This window comes from Saccostrea cucullata, unplaced genomic scaffold, assembly GCF_032062105.1.
Source record: "Saccostrea cucullata isolate Sc308-1 unplaced genomic scaffold, CSIRO_AGI_Scuc_v1 ctg2293, whole genome shotgun sequence".
Taxonomy (NCBI): domain Eukaryota; kingdom Metazoa; phylum Mollusca; class Bivalvia; order Ostreida; family Ostreidae; genus Saccostrea; species Saccostrea cuccullata.
In genome coordinates, this window is record NW_026925499.1 from 196,309 (window position 1) to 217,004 (window position 20,696).

Here is a 20,696-nt window from a genome sequence, read left to right on the forward strand (position 1 = left end):
ATGAAAGTAGATATTCCATTTTCAAGCTAATGCGAGGGATAAAAGCTTCAATCATAATTGCAGCAAATGCCTTCAAATTGTCCAATTATGAAGAACAATCAGTTATTGCCGCTTTTTCTCATTGCATTCCATATTTAATAACCCTAGATACACTGTAGTATTTAAAGGTAGATAAACAGTTGTTAAATTACATAGGTCTGCCGAGAAGACATATAAAAATATCTAGAAATGATTCCTTTTCGATTTTTCTCTGTATTTTTTATTGCAACACTCTGTGTGGACTTATATGAAGGTAAGTCTCTCTCTCTCTCTCTCTCCAGCAAAATGCAGGATTCTTTTGAGTTACGTTAAATATTAGGGAAATTCTCAGATGTAGCATTAACAAACTCTTTCAATACTAAAATTTACTTTATTTTATCTCTAGCTGGGATTCTTCCTCGATGTCCTACAAAAGTGTGCCTAGCGAGTAAAGTTAATTATCGTAAAGAATTCAGTGAAAGAATCACCTTCATACGAACTCCAGAGGGAAAACGACTTCACTTTAAACCTGGGCTCTTTAGCTTTGGATGCAAGTGAGTAAATGTACTTGGATATTATTGTAATTGAAATTGTACAGACTCAACTGCTGTTTAAACACAAACTGTATTTATTACTTTTTTTAAAATTAAAGCAACCTTACTTTACTCTACCAAGTTCAATACGCTTGCAATTTGAAAAAAAATCAATACAACACACCAAAATATATATATATAATAAAGAAAGATTGATAAATGTTATGAGGAAAAAAATCGTGCTTCCATATTTTTGAAAGGTGTGATTTTTTTCCTTTTGACCTGAACTGAACGAAGGGACGAAAATATATCTTTCCGTTAGGGATAAATAAGAAACAAGAGGCCCATGGGCCGCATCGCTCACCTGAGCACTAAGGGTAGGAAAAAGTAGAAAATGGCTTTTTATTGTAAAGTTTAAATCCAAAAGTATTCCCATGACCAATCATGGATTTGCTATTTTTTAGAAAATGATTTTTAAAGAATTTTCCTATATATATCTTTAAAAACTTTGGTAGGCCATTATGGCCCCGCCCTACCCCCGGGGTCATGATTTGAACAAATTTGAATCTACACTACTTGAGCATGCTTCCATATAAATGTGATGAATTATGGCTTTGTCATTCTTGAGAAGAAGATTTTTAAAGAATTTTCCTATATATTTCTATGTAAAACTTTGGTCGGCCATTTTGGCCCCGCCCTACCCCCGTGTGTCATGATTTGAACACACTTGAATCTACACTATCTGAGCATGCTTCCATATAGATATGATGAATTATGGCTTTGTCATTCTTGAGAAGAAGATTTTTAAAGAATTTTCCTATATATTTCTATGTAAAACTTTGGTCAGCCATTTTGGCCCCACCCTACCCCCGGGGGTCATGATTTGAACAAACTTGAATCTACACTACCTGAGCATGCTTCCATATAAATATGATGAATTATGGCTTTGTCATTCTTGAGAAGAAGATTTTTAAAGAATTTTCCTATATATTTCTATGTAAAACTTTGGTCAGCCATTTTGGCCCCACCCTACATGTACCCCCGGGGTCATGATTTGAACAAACTTGAATCTACACTACCTCAGCATGCTTCCATATAAATATGATGAATTATGGCTTTGTCATTCTTGAGAAGAAGATTTTTAAAGAATTTTCCTATATATTTCTATGTAAAACTTTGGTCAGCCATTTTAACCCCGCCCTACCCCCGGGGGTCATAATTTGAACAAACTTGTATCTACACTACCTGAGCATGCTTTCATATAAATATGATGAATTATGGCTTTGTCATTCTTGAGAAGAAGATTTTTAAAGAATTTTCCTATATATTTCTATGTAAAACTTTGGTCGGCCATTTTGGCCCCTCCCTACCCCCGGGGGTCATGATTTGAACAAATTTGAATCTAGACTACCTGAGGATGTTTCCCCATAATTTTCATCTTTCCTGGCACTGTGGTTCTTGAGAAGAAGATTTTTAAAATATGCCACCAAATTTTCATTAATTCCCAATTATCTCCCCTTGAATGAGGACTTGGCCCTTCATTTGAACAAAATTGAATCCCCTTCACCCAAGGATACTTTGTGGCAAGTTTGGTTGAAATTGGCCCAGCGGTCCTTGAGAAGAAGTCGAAAATGTGAAAAGTTTACAGACAGACGGACGCCGGACAAAATGTGATCGGAAAAGCTCACTTGAGCTTTCAGCTCAGGTGAGCTAAAAATATTCGCCCCGAAAAATTCAAATATTTGTACTAATATAAATGCCGCTCTCACGTTCAAAGAAGAATAAGTTGAGTTAAGAATATGTTATGTTTTTAGCAATAGTAAAGATGTAAACTGTTTGAAAACCACTTTTTTTCGACCATCCAATGTTCTTCCTGAGAAATCTTAGACAAATAAATAATATACCTCGATGAGTGTATACAATGTCTATCCTAATATAATCTGTAAATGATGCATTTTTGAAACGTTAAAAACACAAGGTACTGAGAAATTGTAGACTTTCAATGTTTAATTTTCTCCTTTTTTGCCAATACCCCTACACGTCTGCACCTTTTTTCAATTTTTAGTACGTTAACAAAGTATTTGATTAAATAAAAAGAAAATTTTATGCGGCTAGACTTATCCATTTTTTACAGGCATGACTGAACTTGATTTCTTGTATTTTGTGGAAAAAAATGCTCTGTCCAAAGGAGAAATCACTGCCATGAGAAAGGGCTCCGAAATCTTAAGCACTATGCGTCATGTAGAAAATTACCATCATCTTAGCTCATCATGTAGACCGCTCGATCCCTGATTGGAAGGTCGCGAGTTCGAATCACGGTAGCGACTGATCTAAGTCAATGAAAAAAAAATAGGTACATGTAGCAACTGTTCCTTCGTAATGCGTTCGGTATTTAACAGTTAGGTTTCGAGTAATTCGGAAGAAATTTTAAAAACTAAGTTCTTGTGTCACGATAGGTGCCAGCAAGATAAAGATCCGTTCCTGCTCAATTGCCCTGAGTGCCGAGTAAAGATCAAAATTTGAAGCCTTTCACTGGCATATCTCCATATAAGTGAAAAATTCTCGAAAGGGACGTAAAACAGCATACAAACAATCAAACTTCTAGAAGATTTCATTGTCAATAATATCTTCTGTAAGATTCAACTTTTGAACTTACAAGATTGATTCGATTTCATTTTAATTAAATCTTTGTTGAGTCATTTTAATAATCAAATTGTCATGAAAATTTATTAAATTAAGCAAATGACCATTTGCAATTAATCACCACTGTTCTTAATGTTTGTCCATAAAGTAAATTCAAACAGTTACAGTGTAACAAAAATGTAGTTCGAATTTACGAGTACTTACATACTACTTAATTCAAAATCTAACATTTCCTTTCAGATTTATTTAGCCAAAAACTTACTTGATAGGTTATTATGTACATGTACCTTACGTGTTTTAAACAGTGTTCTCGACATGTACAAGGCTTGTGTACCCGGTGGCTTAGACCCATGTATCCCAGAGAAGTTGCAAAAAAGGGTGAAGGAATTTGTTGAAGCATTTGACAGGATTGCATGCACCAAGGATTATAGTAAGACTTAAGATTCTTTGATTATTTTTTGAAAGATAAATTGAAGTATCGGGGGGGGGGGGGGGGGGGGTAGGGTTGAACATGGGTTAATTTTTTTTCTTCTTTTGAACTTAGCTAAATAAGGGAAGAAAATATAATATCAGTAAGGATAATTGAATTATTTTACCGTAGCGTCGGTAGTCTAGTGGTTAAGGTGCCGGACTCTAAACCGAAAGGTTGTGAGTTCGAATCCTGGCCGCAGCAAGTCGACGTTTTGTCGCCCAAGTGTACACCCAAGTGTAAAAGGGGTATCTGGCTATAGAAAATGCAAGATATTGTCAGAATGTTAGTGTTCTAGCGCCTGAACGGCTGCTTGCACTGACTCTGGATTGTTTAGTCTGCTTGGGTAATAATGTATTGTAAAGCGCTGTGGGAAGCATTTATGCTGAAAGAGCGCAATGTAAAAAAATGATTTTTAAAACAATCATTAAAACATTTTTGTTATGTAATCCTTTGTGTTTTTAGTACATTATATAGTATAATTTATTTGGATATTTAAAACCTGTACATTAAGTCACCTGTAACTGTACATTAAGTTGACAAAACTCTCAATTCTTAACTTAATCTACAGCTTTTTGTCAACTTAATGTACGATTACAGGTAACTTAATGTACAGGTTTTAAATGTTGAAAACAATACATAAAATGCAAAACATTTTCTGAACTTTGTCATGTTCATTAGTAATGAAAACAAGCAAATAATTTTTTTAATTCAATATACAATTATGCATAAATATCAAACATTTGTATATGAAAACTTCAACAGTATATATCCTCTTTGGAAATGACAAATCCAGTGCAAAAATGTGATATCCTGATGGATAATGATTTTAGAACATCCACATCCAGAAGTTTTTTTTTAATAAACAAACGTCTCATCCTCTTCACAACAGTTGTAAATGACGTAGTAGATCCATTCCATGAATGTTTAAAAATATATCCAACAACAATTTAAATTTTAAAAGAGAACTAGTGCTAATTGTAACGGGGACCGTTACAGATGTTCCCCAAACGCTTCCCAACTCCTTTTTGGTGCCATATTCCCTGTAAGCTTCGTTAAATAAGACAAACTCTGTGCATTTTGACTTTAACAACGTTTTCTCAGAAGGATACCAATTATATTCAAATTTTAGCATTGCACCCGTGCGCATGTGAATGCATGTGCGTTATGATCATATCATCTTGTCTACACTTTCTACATATTTTAATATACAATATATTAAAGCATTCAGTCCAAAAGTATGAAAAATCACTCTTTCAAGTGTATTTTTCATTTCACTTGTTCCAAATGCACGTACGTGCGTGCACGTGCATGATGACCATACCTTCTTGTAGGAGTCCCTTACATCTATCTATATTCTAAATCCCATCCTGTTTGGCTGAAAAACAAGGGAGTTATAGCCATTTCAAGTTTCAGCCAATTAGATTGCAGCACACGTGCATGCGCGTGCTTTCATGATTTTTTTCTATATCATATTGTATGATATCCTAATGCATGACAATGTTTTAAATTTCAAAGCATTTCGTCAAAAAACAAAGTAGATATAGCCATTTAAAGTTTCAGCCAATCAGATTGCAGCACGCGGGTATGCGCATGCTTTCATGAAAATTCTTATATATCATGCTGTAGATCTTCATAATGTAGGTCTATGTTCAAAATTTCAAAGGATTATGACAAGAAACAAGAAAAATATTGAGACTTAAGTTTCAGCCAATCAGAGAGAAGCGCACGTGCATGCGCGTGAGATCTTACTTTTTTGACCATGACATTTTGTCTATGCTTCTAATATATACTTATAAAATGAGTTTCAAAGCATTTCATCAATAATTTTAATAGTTAAGTCTGTATCAATTATATTGGACATTTTTCGTGTTGCACGTGCGAGCTCTTGCAAGCACATGTGCATGCACATGCTTTCATGAAAAATCTTATATTACAGGCTGTAGATCTCCCTAATGTATGACTATGTTCAAAATTTCAAATGATTTTATTAAAAAACAACAAAGATATTGATACTTTAGTTTCAGCCAATCAGAGCGAAGCACACGTGCATGCACGTGCGATCTTGCTATTTTGACCATGTCATCTTGTGCATACTACTAATATATCCTTACATTATAAGTTTCAAAACATTTCGTCACAAAATAGAGAAGTTACGGTTATATCCATTATATATTGGTCATTTTAAGTTTTGCACGTGCGCGCTCTTGCAAGCACGTGCACGCAAAATGACCTTGATTCCGCAAATCTACATAACATGCCTACTTACCCTAAAAAGGTTTCACCTAAGTCGGATGTGTAGTTTACAAGATCACTCGCGGACAAAATTTTCCCAGGAAGAAAAATAATAATAAGAACTAGAAACGATCTCGTTGCGAGGTCTTCCGTCCGATTCTGAAATAAAAAACGAAAAATCTAGCTGAAAAAGTCGTAAAAAAACATCAGTCCCACGGGGGATCGAACCCGGGTCGCCCGCGTGAAAATCCAACGCGCTAACCATTACGCCATCGGGAACAGCGCTTCAAATCTTTAAATGCGAATTTCTGGAGATTGGGTTTTTTAATTCTAAAACAAATTACACATTCCGCATTCATTTAAGAGTTTCTATTAACCCTATAAAAATCAAAGAAAAATAATGAAAAACAAAAAAGTTGAAAATTTTGATTTTTTTAATTCGCTTCTGGTAGCGACCGGAAGTACTGACGACACACGAAAAGGACATTCCGCATATCTAGAAGTCATGCCCTATGCTCTCCAACAAGTCTCCAGTTCATATCTTTAGTAGTTCTTTAGATCTCGAACTGACAAAATCTCATTTTAAAATCAGAAAAATGGCCATAACTTGGCACCGGAAGCGACTTGTTCCAAAATTCTTCCAAATGTAACAATGGCATATAAGAGCGCATCATCCCTGAAAGTTTGATGAAAAACCGATGAATAGTTCTCGAGATATCGCGTGCACAAAATTTGTCTAAAAAATAAGAATAATAATAATAAGAAACAGTAGAATCACTATAAGGTCTTCCGTGAAGACGGAAGACCTTAATAAGAATAATAATAATAAGAAACAGAGTAAAAACAATATGTTCCCCAACTTCGTTTGGGGAACATAATTAAGGCATATTTCTTGATGAAATGATAACCTCACTAGATGTACTGCAGGTGGAATCATTTTTGGGACAGGGATCACAAATTTTCATCTTTTTCATACACTTGCCATTATCTGAATCCCCATATTTCCATGAATTATTTCATTTACTCTCTGCTACTATTCATTGTTGGTTCAATTGTAGGATAAAACTGTAATAGATTTGTGTCCCGTTTTCTCTGTTATTAGCTGTTCCTCAATCGCAGCTTCATACAAGCGGGTCGCCGGTGTTGTTGTTTCGTATATGTGTCCCTTAAATCCTGATTGTTCACAAAGATTGCGATATTTTTTGTCAAAACTTGAACACTAACTTCAAATTCTGCATACCTACAGGCTTCTGCTTGTGTCTACCTACTTTCGAGTATTTACCGACCTTTTTCCTGTATTTTGGAGAAATATGCATTACTTTCTCCATCCGATGAGGACATCCTCATTCATGAAGCTTTACATGGGAAGTGGTCAGAAATCAAGTGATGTAAATTTACCTGGCACTGTCAATTAAGTTAAACAATACAGCTATATTGTTTTCACCTCTCACTCTCTGGAGAATCAAGTGTATGACGTAATCATAGCAAATACATCACCATCACCTGGGACAGTTTATTAAGTTAACGATAGAGACAATGTTTTAAGTAGGATAAAGTCCTCAAACTGTCCATTCTGTGAGAGAAAAAACTATTCTCGGCCCTTCGGGCCTCGAACAGTTCTTTCTCTCACAGAATGGACAGTTTTCGGACTTTCTCCTTTACTTAAATTATCACCCCCCTTCAATTCAAATATCTGTGCTAAGATATTTACCTACTTCTCTCACATAATACGTGAAATTTGTTCATTTTATCAACAATATTTAGTACCATATACCTGGTACTTAAGTGAAAAGTTCGAAAATACAACTTGACAGGTATGGTTAAAAAATGTTTTAGAAATGAAAAAAAAAATGTTCCGACTGCAAATTTCAGGTGGACATTTTAAATATTGTATTTTGACATTTTAATTACGCAATTCAAAATTCTTAGTTATATTTCAAATAAAAGAAATATTGAAAATTATCATTCTGATTTTTTCTAATCATTCTTATGTAAGAGAAAAGAAAATTTGCTTGAGTTATATATTTTTAAGTCATTAATTTTGATATTAATTGATGTTTTATTCCTCATTGGAAAATTCTTGTCCAAATTCAATTACATTTTCATTAAAAACAAGAGGCCCATGGGCCACATCGCTCACCTGAGCACTGTGGCGAGGTAAAAGTATAAATTGGTTTATTATTGAAAAGGTAAAATCCAAAAGTAGTCCCATGAACAAAAATGGATGTTCCATCTTTGAGAAGAAGATTTTTAAAGAATTTTCCTATATATTTCTATCTAAAACTTTGGTCAGCCATATTGGCCCCGCCCTACCCCCGGGGGTCATGATTTGAACAAACTTGAATCTACACTACCTAGGGATGCTTCCATATAAATATGATGAATTATGGCTTGGTCATTCTTGAGAAGAAGATTTTTAAAGAATTTTCCTATATATTTCTATGTAAAACTTTGGTCTGCCATTTTGGCCCTGCCCTACCCCGGGGGTCATGATTTGAACAAATTTGAATCTACACTACCTGAAGATGCTTCCATATAAATATGATGAATTATGGCTTGGTCATTCTTGAGAAGAGGATTTTTAAAGAATTTTCCTATATATTTCTATGTAAAACTTTGGTCGGCCATTTTGGCCCCGCCCTTCCCCCGGGGGTCATGATTTGAACAAACTTGAATCTACACTACCTGAAGATGCTTCCATATAAATATGATGAATTATGGCTTGGTCATTTTTGAGAAGAAGATTTTTAAAGAATTTTCCTATATATTTCAATGTAAAACTTTGGTCAGCCATTTTGGCCCCGCCCTACCCTTGGGGGTCATGATTTGAACAAACTTGAATCTACACTACCTGAGGATGCTTCCATATAAATATGATGAATTACGGCTTGGTCATTCTTGAGAAGAAGATTTTTAAAGAATTTTCCTATATATTTCTATGTAAAACTTTGGTCAGCCATTTTGCCCCCCCCCTACCCCCGGGGGTTATGATTTGAACAAACTTGAATCTACACTACCTGAGGATGCTTCCATATAAATATGATGAATTATGGCTTGGTCATTCTTGAGAAGAAGAATTTTAAAGAATTTTCCTATATATTTCTATGTAAAACTTTGGTCGGCCATTTTGGCCCCGCCCTACCCCCGGGGGTCATGATTTGAACAAACTTGAATCTACACTACCTGAAGATGCTTCCATATAAATATGATGAATTATGGCTTGGTCATTCTTGAGAAGAAGATCTTTAAGAATTTTCCTATATGTATTTCTATGTAAAACTTTGGTCGGCCATTTTGGCCCCGCCCTAGCCCAGGGGGTCATGATTTGAACAAACTTGAATCTACACTACCTGAGGATGCTTCCATATAAATATGATGAATTATGGCTTGGTCATTCTTGAGAAGAAGATTTTAAAAAAAAATTCCTATATATTTCTATATAAAACTTTGGTCGGCCATTTTGGCCCCGCCCTACCCCCGGGGGTCATGATTTGAGCAAACTTGAATCTACACTACCTGAGGATGATTCCCCATAAGTTTCATCTTTCCTGGCACAGTGGTTCTTGAGAAGAAGATCTTTAAAACATGCCACCAAATTTTCATTAATTCCCGATTATCTCCCCTTGAATGAGGGCGTGGCCCTTCATTTGAACAAACTTGAATCCCCTTCACCCAAGGATGCTTTGTGGCAAGTTTGGTTGAAATTGGCCCAGCGGTTCTTGAGAAGAAGTCGAAAATGTGAAAAGTTTACAGACAGGCGGACAGACGGACAGACAGACGGACGCCGGACAAAATGTGATCAGAAAAGCTCACTTGAGCTTTCAGCTCAGGTGAGCTAAAAAGCAGATTTCAAAGCATTAATTTATTTTCAGACTATGTACCCCCCCCCCCCCCCCAATACCCCTGACCCGGGGGGGGGGGGCATGAAATTAACTGTTTTGCTAGATGCACCTTTTTTTCATTAAAAAAAAAATATATACAACTTATACTTAGATCATTGGCATAATTTAATACCCTGGGGCAAAGGAAAAGATTTTCAAAGAATTAATGTATTTTCACTATATAATTAAAAGAGCCCCCCCTCCCCTTAAAGCAAATGGCAAAACCCCTGACACAGGGGACGTAAAAATTCACAAATCTGGTTGAGGCGCCATTCTTGCTCATCATAACTATGTCCTTTGTGTTGTTCATTTAATACCCAGAAGCAGAGAAGAAGATTTTTAAAGAATAAATGCATTTTCATAATATAACCAATAGAGCCCAGCCTTAACACCAGAACCCCTGATCCTGGGGCTATAAAATTCACAATTGTGAAAGAGGCACTCTTGGTCATCATAACAATGTACTAAGTTAGTTTATTTGATACACAGGAACAGAGAAGAAGACTTTAAAAGAGTTAATGCATTTTCACTATATAATCAATAGAGCCCCACCCTAACACCAGAACCCCTGACTCTGGGGCCATAAAATTCAAACATCTGAAAGAGGCACTCTTGCTCATCATAACTATGTAGTACTTAGTTTGTTTATTTGATGCCCAGGAGCAGAAAAGAAGATTTTCAAAGAATTAATGCATTTTCACTATATAATCAATAGAGCCCCGCCCTAACACCAGAACCCCTGACCCTGGGGCCATAAAATTCACAAATCTGAAAGAGGCACTCTAGTTCATCATAACAATGTACTTAGATTGTTTTTTTGATACGCAGGAGCAGAGAAGAAGATTTTCAAAGAATTAATGCAATTTCACTATATAATCAATAGAGCCCCGCCCTAGCACTAGAACCCCTGACCCTGGGGCCATGAATTTCACAATTTTGGTAGAGGACTCAATGCTGATTACAGTCATATCAACAGTTTGACTGCTGGATGTCCAGGAGTAAAGAAGAAGATTTTTAAAGATTGCACTAATTTTAGTGGTTTTGGCCCCACCCCCAAGGCCCCAGGGGGGCAGGGACCATGAAATTCACAATTTTTGTTTCCCTTCACCCATAGATGCTGTATGCCAAAATTGGTTGAAATTGGTTCAGTGGTTTCAGAGAAGAAGCTGAAAATGTTCAAATGTTAACACACGACGCACGACACACGACGCACGACGACGGACGAAAACGGATAGCAATAGGTCACCTGAGTTTACTCAGGTGACCTAAAAAAGTGAAAGACTGTTAAATTCAGGTAGATCCTCTCGTAATCGTTTTTTTCATTAAAAGGTAAAAAGTAAACACATGTACATGTTTTTTGTATTAATAAAAAAACTTTCATATAATGTATAACAAAATTAAAGTTATACATATAAAAATTCGGTAAAATGATGTCACTTGGATTTCGAATTTTGCTTCTATATAACATGAAATAAAAATATAGGAAACAAAATTTTCAAATGCATTTATAGAAAAAAGTTACATCCGAAATTCTATTGTAAGCGATTTTCTTATGACCCATTTGTACTATAAAACATTCAACTTCCACTTTTAAAAATTAATATTCACAACCAAGCAATTTTTCCTCAAAACATTCAAAAGCATGCCTGCAAATACTGGAATTATACACAGCAGGAGATAAATTGAATATATATTAAAAAAATGTTATAAATACTCATATAATAGAAAAGAGTAACTTTAGTAATTTAAATAAAACCATATTTAAAAATTCTAATTAAAAAAAATTGTTTGAAGGTACATACTGTAAACAAAACTATTTGCAGGGCTAGACAAGTTGATTGCCTGCATGAATAATGACAAAGTGCAGAAAATGTTTTTTGAAGACCTGGTGATAGATGGCATTACTTTGATGGGCAAACTGAAAAGAAACGATTCAGACGTATGCAGGTAAAGAAGTCCCTTATTATTTTGAATAGCTTTTAATTTTAAAAAAAAAAAAAAAAAAAAAAAAAAAGCCCACAAACAATTGATTTTGAAATAATCCTTAAAATAATTTTACTTTTTTTCTAAATGAATTTTTGATTTCAGTGAAATGAAGTCAGAAGTCATTGCCACCGTTAGGAATCTGTCGGCTTATTGTGACAACGACGGTCTGCGAGCTCTTTTGCAGGTCATGGCCGAGCTAGGAAAAGAGCTACAAGATGTTTTTCAAATGTATCAAGATATTTCGGAGTATACAGAAATTTGCTATGACGAATTTCTGGAAGTGACGTCATCTGCCCAGAATTTCCTTACAGGGGGAGCTCCAGTCGTTGACTCCGCACGAGTCGCCAGATCAATATTCGGCTTGTAATTCCTGTACATCATATTTCCATTTAAGGATTGAATAAAAAATATTATTGGAAATGTTAAGTCTTTTTCAATTACTATTTTACAATGAAATAAAATAGTTTTAATTGCCCATTACATTTTTATCATTAATAATATTTTTTTTTCAAAAGACGTCAGGAAACAATTTTACATTAATCAATCAAAGCTCCAAAATTAAGAATCTTCGTAAAAACAAAAATTAAGTGGATTACTACTATAATCAATGTTACTCAATAACAATTCACCTGGTTCTTCAAAAAATTTCAAATCTTTGACGTCATTGACTTTTTTTTCATACATATACAAAAATATTTAAATAAAAACGTTTTTGCAAAATGTTTATAGGTATAAAAGTACACACTGTATAATTTTAACACAAATTAAAGTATAAGCCTTGTTGCAGTAGGAGGGGAGGATATAATTTGCTGGAAAGCATAATTTATATGTTTAGTGAACAAAAAATAAATTTCGGAGTGTATGGCGTTTTGACAAGTAATGATGAATTAGCATATGGTCAAGCCATGTTTTTAAATCATTTTTTCTCACCTGAAAATCTTACTCTAATTAGAAATTGAATAAGTTGACAAACAATTAATTTTCATAGAAAATATACGTCTTGGGCAATAAACTGTATCAATTGAGGTGGTACAATCTACAATCCATACACAACATCGCATGTGTGTTATACTCAGTTATTTATCGGTGTTAAGTAAATTTAAATTTGATCATTTGGGACCAAAATGGCGTTTCAACGGAAATACACCATGTTGTGAGAGAGCCGTCTTAAAATGTAGCGAAAAAAAAAAAAAACAACGTAGCGTATTAAGAATTGTTACATCGATTCGTATACCAAATTGTGGCTTTATATTTTGCTTTAAAAAAAAAAACAAATTGAGAAGATAGGTAGTTCTTAATGAAAACGACAAAATCAATGACGTTTTAGAACGGCATGGAGCTGCAATTTTGTGTTTTACTAAAAAAAATTGAAGGAATCAAGAAAATATGTCACAAGCGAGTTGTGCATTTGTGTCCATATAGTACAGGCAAAATTTCAGTGACAGGAACTCTGTATTAGATGAGAATGACTTGTGAAGATACGGTTTATCTGTAAAAATTTGAACAAAAAAATTAAAAAGTTGGAACGTCAAGATCGACATAGGAGCTTCAGAGTTGCTTATCCGTGAAAGCAAAGTGACGAAATAAAAGAAAATAAAACCTTAACAAAGAAAATAATACAAGAAGAGCAGTAAAGAATAAATGTCAAGTATTGGAAAAAAGATTTTATAAATGGGTATTGAATTATATGTTTGAAATGTATAATGATAGTAGGTTTCAAAAATTCTCGACGCTATCATTTGACGTTACATTGCCGTTAAGTTTGCTCTGCGGGTACAAATTATGCTGATTTTAAAATTAAGTTAATCGATTTTTGTTAAGCCGAATGGTATGAAACTTCACATATCAACAAAACAAATATATTACGTTTTATAATGTGCTAAATTTGAATTTTTAGTCAGTAATATAACGACGATTGGCATCATCCAGGAACTTTTCGAACAACCCTCGTATCTAAGACGTAAACATAGGTAATGATTTTCCTTCGCCAGGTGCTTGGCAGTGGAAGTGAAAGTCATGGGTCTTTCGGATATGACCTTAAAAATGTAGGTCACGTGTCATGGTAAGCGTTGGCACATTAAAGAATCCTCACTGCTCAATGACCATGAGTGCCGAGAACACGTATAGGTCTAAATTCGAGGCTCTTCCCTTGCATACGGTGACGCAGAACGGACTGCGCCACATTTCCCACTATTGTTGATGTCTCTGGCATACTATACTAGCTAGACAGTGATTCCTAATAATTCCATTTTATTGTGAAATATTAACCCTTCCAATGTTTTTCTCCGAGATAAGATTACAAAAAGTTATTTAATTAAGTTTTACAGGAATCGCTTTCTAGATAGTATAGTATGCCAGGACATCAACAATATTGGCAAACATGGGATACTAGTAATTTGCATAAATAAAATTGTAGATTAAGACTTTAAAAATGTAGAAAAAGATTAAGATTACACGAGGACTCCCATGCCAATACTTCAAAAGTCCTCACCCACTGACGTCAAACACAAAGACAGCCGCACGAGATTTTCTAGCTAGCCTCATTATCGTCAGACACAGAGACAGATCTGCACGAGATTTGCATGCATATTAGGCCTTCTTAGCTGCCGACCTATCGACCTACCTTATTTACATTCCAGTAGAATAATCAAGAAATCAACTCCGCTAACTTTAAAGTGAGTTCAAAGTGTTATAACAGAGAAAAAAATAGAATTGAAAATATTTCCACATAAATGTAATGGTTCTTCAATAGGCGCGGTTGAAAAAAATCCAATCTGACTAAAGCCAGACCTCTATTTACGCTACCTCTATGCGATAGCGTAAATAGAGGTCTGGCTTTAGTCAGATTGAAAAAAATCATGTGCAGGGCGGGGGGGGGGATACAGACAGGAAGTTGGTCTTGTAAATGCAGCACGTGGATTGGTGGAATCAAGAGCATATAATTATAAAGAATAACTTTCAGATATTTCGATTTTATAATGATGATCATGTAAACAATTGGCTTGCGTGATAATTTTATGCATAAAGGCCCTCGGCGTTTATGCAAATTATCACGCAAGCCAATCGATTAATCACTCCATAAAATCGAAAAATTAGACACTTGATTATCTTTGATAATTAATACTTAATTTGGTCAGTTTATATCTTTGATTAATTATGTCAGTATAAAATTGTAAAATATCAATATTTAGAAAAGTGTTTTAATGAGTGGAGAATTAATGAATGTTGCTACTGTGTAAATCAGACTGAATTGTCAAGAAGGAGTTTTTTTATGAAGCACTATATATATAGTGGTGTACATGTAACTTTCGCCTGTTTCATATTAATCTCATCAAATGTTTACTCTATTTTAAGTAAGGTCACAAATATGGTTTTGCTTTATATTCCCGGCATTGTGCTTGATTCGGTATAATAAAAAATTATTGCATGAATGTTCGGGAGAAATGAAAATTTCTTCGCCCATGAAAAATCATATTCCTCTCGGGCGTTGATTTTTCATGGGCGAAGAAATCTTCATGTCTCCCTCACAATCATGCAATAACTGTACAATATACAGCATAGACACAAACTGCATTAGAAATTACCAAAATAAAGAAAAAAATTCAGAAAATTTTTGGAGAAAAAATACATATAGGATTCTATTTTGATATATTTCCATTTCTATTTCTTTAGTTTAGCTACTTGGAAAAAATGACTGTCTAATTAAGCGGATTTCGTTTGATGTGTACAACCATAAATTATTGTGGGTCATTTTATTTCAATTTGAAAACCAATTTACGACTTCAAATAATGATAATTAGAAATTTGGTGAAATTGAAGTTATTTGGCGTCAGGGTCAAATACAGTTCATGATTGTTGGAAATTTGCTTTTAATAATATTTTTAAAAAATGTTTTCGAGATACTTTTAACGGAGAGGTATGCTGCCAACACATTTTACATGCATTAAAGATGGTGTTTGTTATAAATAAAACATGAAAGAGTTAAACATGTATACATGTAAACATGTATATAAGGTGATTCCTTGGGTTTACAATGTCCAATTGACGCTCCCCCATGCACTTTGAACACATTTCAGAATCAGCAAAAGTTAGACTTACAAATAAATAGATACATATACATCATAAAGCTTTATGGCCTTTGATATTGAATACTCTTCCTTATCTCCATATCCTTCTCTCATCAGTCTATGTATGAAAGTAGATATTTCATTTTTAAGTTGATGCGGTGGATAAAAGCTTAAATTATAGTTGCAGCAAATGCCTTCAAATTGTCCAATTATGAAAAACAATCAACTGAGACCACTTTCTCTCATTACAATCCATGTTTAATAACCGTAGATATACTATAAAATCTAAAGGTAAATAAACAGTTGTTGAATTACATAGGTCTGCCAATTGCAAGAAGACATAGAAAAACTCTCAAAGAAATGATTTCTTTTCGATTTTTCTCTGTAGTTTTTATTGCAACACTCTACATGGACTTGTATGAAGGTGAGTCGCTCTCTCCGTCTTTCTTTCTCTCTCTCTCCAGCGAAAAGTAGGATTCTTTTGAGTTAAGCTAGATATAAAGGAAATTCTCAGATGAAGCATAAATAAACGAAGCAAACGCGTATAATACTAACTTTTATCTTTATTTTTTCTATAGCCAGGATTCCATTACGATGTCCTACTGAAATGTGTTTGGCGAGTAAAGTTAATCTTCGTTATGAATTCAGTGAAAGACTCACTTTCATACGAACTCCAGAGGGAAATCGACTTCGCTTTAAACCTGGACTTTTTAGCTTTGGATGCAGGTGGGTAAATACATATAGTACTTGAACAATATTCAATTTTCACGGTGGCTCATTATGTAGACCGCTCCATCCATGATTGGAAGTTCGCGAGTTCGAATTTCGGCAGCGACTGATCTAAGTCGATGAAAAAAAAATGGATAGCAACTCTTCCTTTACTATGATCTCGGCAACTAACAGTTAGGTTTCGTGCCGAGTAAAGAACAAAATTTGAAGCCTTTCACTGGCATATCTCCATATAAGTGAAAAAATTCCAGAATGGGACGTGTAACAACATACAAACAATCAATCTTCTAGAAAATTTTTATTGTAAACAATATTTTCTGTAAGATTCAATTTTCGAATTATACATAATTGATACAACTTCATTTAATTCAATCTTTGTGAGTCATTTTGAAAAACAAATTGTAATGAAAATCCATTAAATTAAGCAAATGACCTTTTGCAATTAATCCCCACTGTTCTAAATGTTTTCCTTCAAATAAAATCAAACAGTTACTGTTTAACAGAAATTGTAGTTTAAATTTTACTAGCACTTACAAATTACTTAATTCAAAACTTAATATTTCCTCTCACATTTATTTAGCACAAAACTTACTTGATACCGTATATACTCGCCTATATGTCGGTCCGTCTATGAGTCCGTTGTATATTTTGATGTTATTTTGGTGGGATTTGTTGTTGACCCGTTTATAAGTCGGTACCAATTTTTGCCAAAATCGTGCGACAATTGCAAGTAAATCTATTGTTGTTTTAATCTGGTTCCAATTTATATCTTTCGAAATGATTATAATATTTAATCTTAAATTATCAAACAAAAAGGCAATGCTCATTCAAAATACAAATAGAATTATTAAATTTTATTAAAATATATAAATACTTGTACTTTATATAAATATAATCTAAGAATACATAAATTATATACATCAAGATATTTTCTTCGATAATCGTCAGAAATGCAAATAAAATACTACATATCAGCCTCCAGAAAAATACCAATTTCTTTATGACTCGCCTATAAGTCTGACATACATGTAGAGTTTTAGACCAATTTTTAACTCCCAAAATACCGACTTATAGCCGAGTATATACGGTAGGTTACTTTGTACTTTACGTTTCTTTAACAGTGTTTTAGACATGTACAAGGCTTGTGTACCCGGGGGAGTAGACTACTGTCTCCCAAAAAAAGAGCAAAAAAGGGTGAAGGAATTTGTTGAAGCATTTGACAGGATCGTATGTACCAAGGATAAAAGTAAGGCTTATGATTCTAATATCATTTTTTGAAAGATGAATTGGAGGGCGGGAGGGGAGGGATGAGCATGGGTTAAGTTTTCTTCTTTTGAACTTAGCTGATCAAAGGGAAAAAATATAATATTTACCTACTTTTCTCACATTAGAAGTGAAATTTGCTGAGTTAGTTTATCATATAATTGGTAATACCACATGTCTGGTATTTTAGTGAAAAATTCGAAAACACAACTTGACAGGTGAATAAAAAGAATTGCATCTAATGAATAGTGAGGTAATACATATTAAAAGTCAGTACAATGACACGAATTTTGCTTCTATATATTGTAAATAAAAATATAGGAAACATAATGCAAATTTTCAAATGGATTTATAGAAAAAAATTCATATCCAAAAATTTATTGTAAACGATTTCCATGTGAAAATTTTTTCCTGTAAACAGTCAAATTATTAATATTTAAAGCAATATGAGCTGCAACTTTCAGGTCAGAATATTTTGTTGCAAAATTGTAAATAACTACTTCAATGGCAGAAAAAAAATTACGTTAATCAAATTCTGCAGTTCATATTTGCGATGGAAGTATTATTTATAAGCTTTGATTGAATAAAAATTGCATAAGTGTCGTCCTGAACAATAATGATTTCTTATAAAAAAAACTGTATATTAGATTGTATACAGTCTTTCTTCTGTTTTATTTTAGTCTTATTGATCACAAAGGTTTAAGTTACACACAAATTTATCATAAGAACACATTTTAACAGCCAAATAAAATTTCCAAATAGGCAGCTCATATTGCTTAAAAATTTATTCACAACTAAGCAATTTTTCATTCAAGAAATATACCTGAAAATACTGAAATATACATGCATAGCATGAGATTAGTTGGATATATATTACAAAGATGTTGTAAATACTCAAATCAAAGTAAAGAGTAAGTTTTGTAATTTAATTCTAATTTAAAATCTCTTTGAAGGTACATACTGTAATCAAAACTTTTTGCAGGGCTTGACAAGTTGATTGCCTGTATGAACAATGGCAAAGTGCAGAAAATGTTCTTTGAAGATCTGGTGATGGATGGCCTAAGTTTGATGGGCAAAATGAGAAGAAACGATTCAGACGTATGCAGGTGAAGATTTCCTTATATTCTTATATACCTTTTAGGCACGTAGCAACAGGGGGGGGGGGGGGGGGGGGGAGGGGGGCATGGTCAACCCACTTTTCCCAACAACCATACTTATAGGAAATGTTAATTGAAAGTCTATTTGTTGCCCCCCCCCCCCCCCCCCCCCCGGTATTAGTGATGTGCGGAAAATGTAGGATAAAAATTGGTACTGAAAGTAGTTGACATAGAGAAAAAAGTGGCCTCACCCCCCCCCCCCCTTCCCCCACAAAATAGGATTTTCGACTATGGGCAATTTTTTATTTTTCCCTTTTTTTCTTTTCTTGTCAACTTTTTCAGGTAAGTAAAAAAAAAATTCTTTGGCTGCCCCACCACTTTCAAATACGATGCTACGTGCCTGCATTATAATTATATAATAAATAAAAGCCACACACAATTGTACTTAAAATAATCTTTAAAATAATTTTACTGTATTTTTAAATAAATGTTTGATTTCAGTGAAATGAAGTCAGAAGTTATTGCCACCGTTAGGAAACTTTCGGCTTATTGTAACAACGACGGTTTGCGAGCTCTTTTGCAGTTCATGGTCGAGCTAGGAAAAGAGCTACAAGATGTTTTTCAAATGTATCAGGATATTTCAGATTATAAAGAAATTTGCTATGACGAATTTCTGGAGGTGGCATCATCAGCCCAGAATTTCCTTACAGGGGGATCTTCAGTCGTAGACTCCTCACGAGTCGTCAGATCACTGTTCGGCTTATAATTATATAATTCCTGCTCATCATATTTTCATTAATGAAACGAATAAAAAATATATTGAAAATGTTAATCTGTATTGTCAATTACTATTTTACAATGAAATAAAATGGACAGTTTCAATTGCCCATTACATTTTTAAAATTAATTATATTCTAATTTTGTTTCAAAAGACGGCAGGAAACAGTTTTGCATAAATTAATCAAAAAATAAAATGTTTGTCGTCAAATATGATCAAGCGCAATTTTAATTTGTACGCGATCAAAAAATTTATGAATTGAGCATATCCGTAAAAACTTAAATAATCTGAAATAAAATCCCACATCAATGATTGTTGGCACATTGAATGAGTTTTCATAAGTATATGGAGATAACGAACAGTATTCAATCTCAAGTCCATTAAACCATACAAATTAGAAGCAGAGCAAACACGGACCTCAGAAACATCAGAGGTGGGATCAGGTGCCATGGAGGAGTGAGCATCCACTGCTGACCGGTCACACCCGCCGTGTGCTCCTTGTCATGATCAGGTAAAAACGAGAAAATCCGTTGTCACTTCGGTGTATAAATAATGGACTAACAATTAGTATGACAAACGTCAGTCAGCATTTGACTTAATAATAAATTGTATTTGCTGACAAGGTCATTGTATCGACCATAGAACTTGCGAAATGATGACTTTAAACGAATCTGCTGATATATCTTCATCACCTGCATACGGTGTATATATATCTCAATTAATTCGATACGCAAGAGCATGCTCTACGTATGAACAATTTCTAACACGAGGTAAATTATTGCCAAACAAGGTGAGGAAACAAGAGTATCAGAAGTCTCATTAAAAGGCATCGTTTTCTAAGTTTTTTGGTCGATACAATGACCTTGTCAGCAAATACACTGTATCATTGAGTCAAATGCTGACTGACGTTTTTCATACCAATTGTTATTCCATTATTTATGTACTGAATTGACGACGTATTTTTTCTGTTATCTCCCGATCATAACAGGGAACTTAC

At 34.1% G+C, this 20,696-nt stretch overlaps 2 protein-coding genes across 2 annotated transcripts; both read left to right on the plus strand.

The window, feature by feature from the left end:
* The first annotated feature begins 220 nt into the window (after positions 1–220).
* On the plus strand, positions 221–12,185 carry LOC134269033 (uncharacterized). The gene is made up of 5 exons (XM_062751255.1): positions 221–292; positions 425–572; positions 3,500–3,624; positions 11,603–11,726; positions 11,868–12,185. The coding sequence occupies exons 1-5, from the start codon at positions 229–231 to the stop codon at positions 12,130–12,132; spliced, it is 726 nt and encodes a 241-aa protein (XP_062607239.1). The 5' UTR covers positions 221–228; the 3' UTR covers positions 12,133–12,185.
* Positions 12,186–16,152: 3,967 nt separating this feature from the next.
* Positions 16,153–19,720, plus strand: LOC134269034 (uncharacterized). The gene is made up of 5 exons (XM_062751256.1): positions 16,153–16,256; positions 16,411–16,558; positions 17,683–17,807; positions 18,807–18,930; positions 19,423–19,720. Exons 1-5 carry the CDS (start codon positions 16,193–16,195, stop codon positions 19,685–19,687), a joined length of 726 nt encoding a protein of 241 aa, XP_062607240.1. The 5' UTR covers positions 16,153–16,192; the 3' UTR covers positions 19,688–19,720.
* The last annotated feature ends 976 nt before the right edge of the window (positions 19,721–20,696 follow it).

Coding starts and splice junctions, on each gene's coding strand:
- LOC134269033 (XM_062751255.1), top strand. CDS start 229: ATGATTCCTTTTCGATTTTTCTCTGTATTTTTTATTGCAACACTCTGT. Junction 3,625..11,602: donor TGCATGCACCAAGGATTATA/GTAAGACTTAAG, acceptor AACTATTTGCAG/GGCTAGACAAGTTGATTGCC. Junction 11,727..11,867: donor AACGATTCAGACGTATGCAG/GTAAAGAAGTCC, acceptor TTTTGATTTCAG/TGAAATGAAGTCAGAAGTCA.
- LOC134269034 (XM_062751256.1), top strand. CDS start 16,193: ATGATTTCTTTTCGATTTTTCTCTGTAGTTTTTATTGCAACACTCTAC. Junction 16,257..16,410: donor CTACATGGACTTGTATGAAG/GTGAGTCGCTCT, acceptor TTTTTTCTATAG/CCAGGATTCCATTACGATGT. Junction 16,559..17,682: donor CTTTTTAGCTTTGGATGCAG/GTGGGTAAATAC, acceptor TTTCTTTAACAG/TGTTTTAGACATGTACAAGG.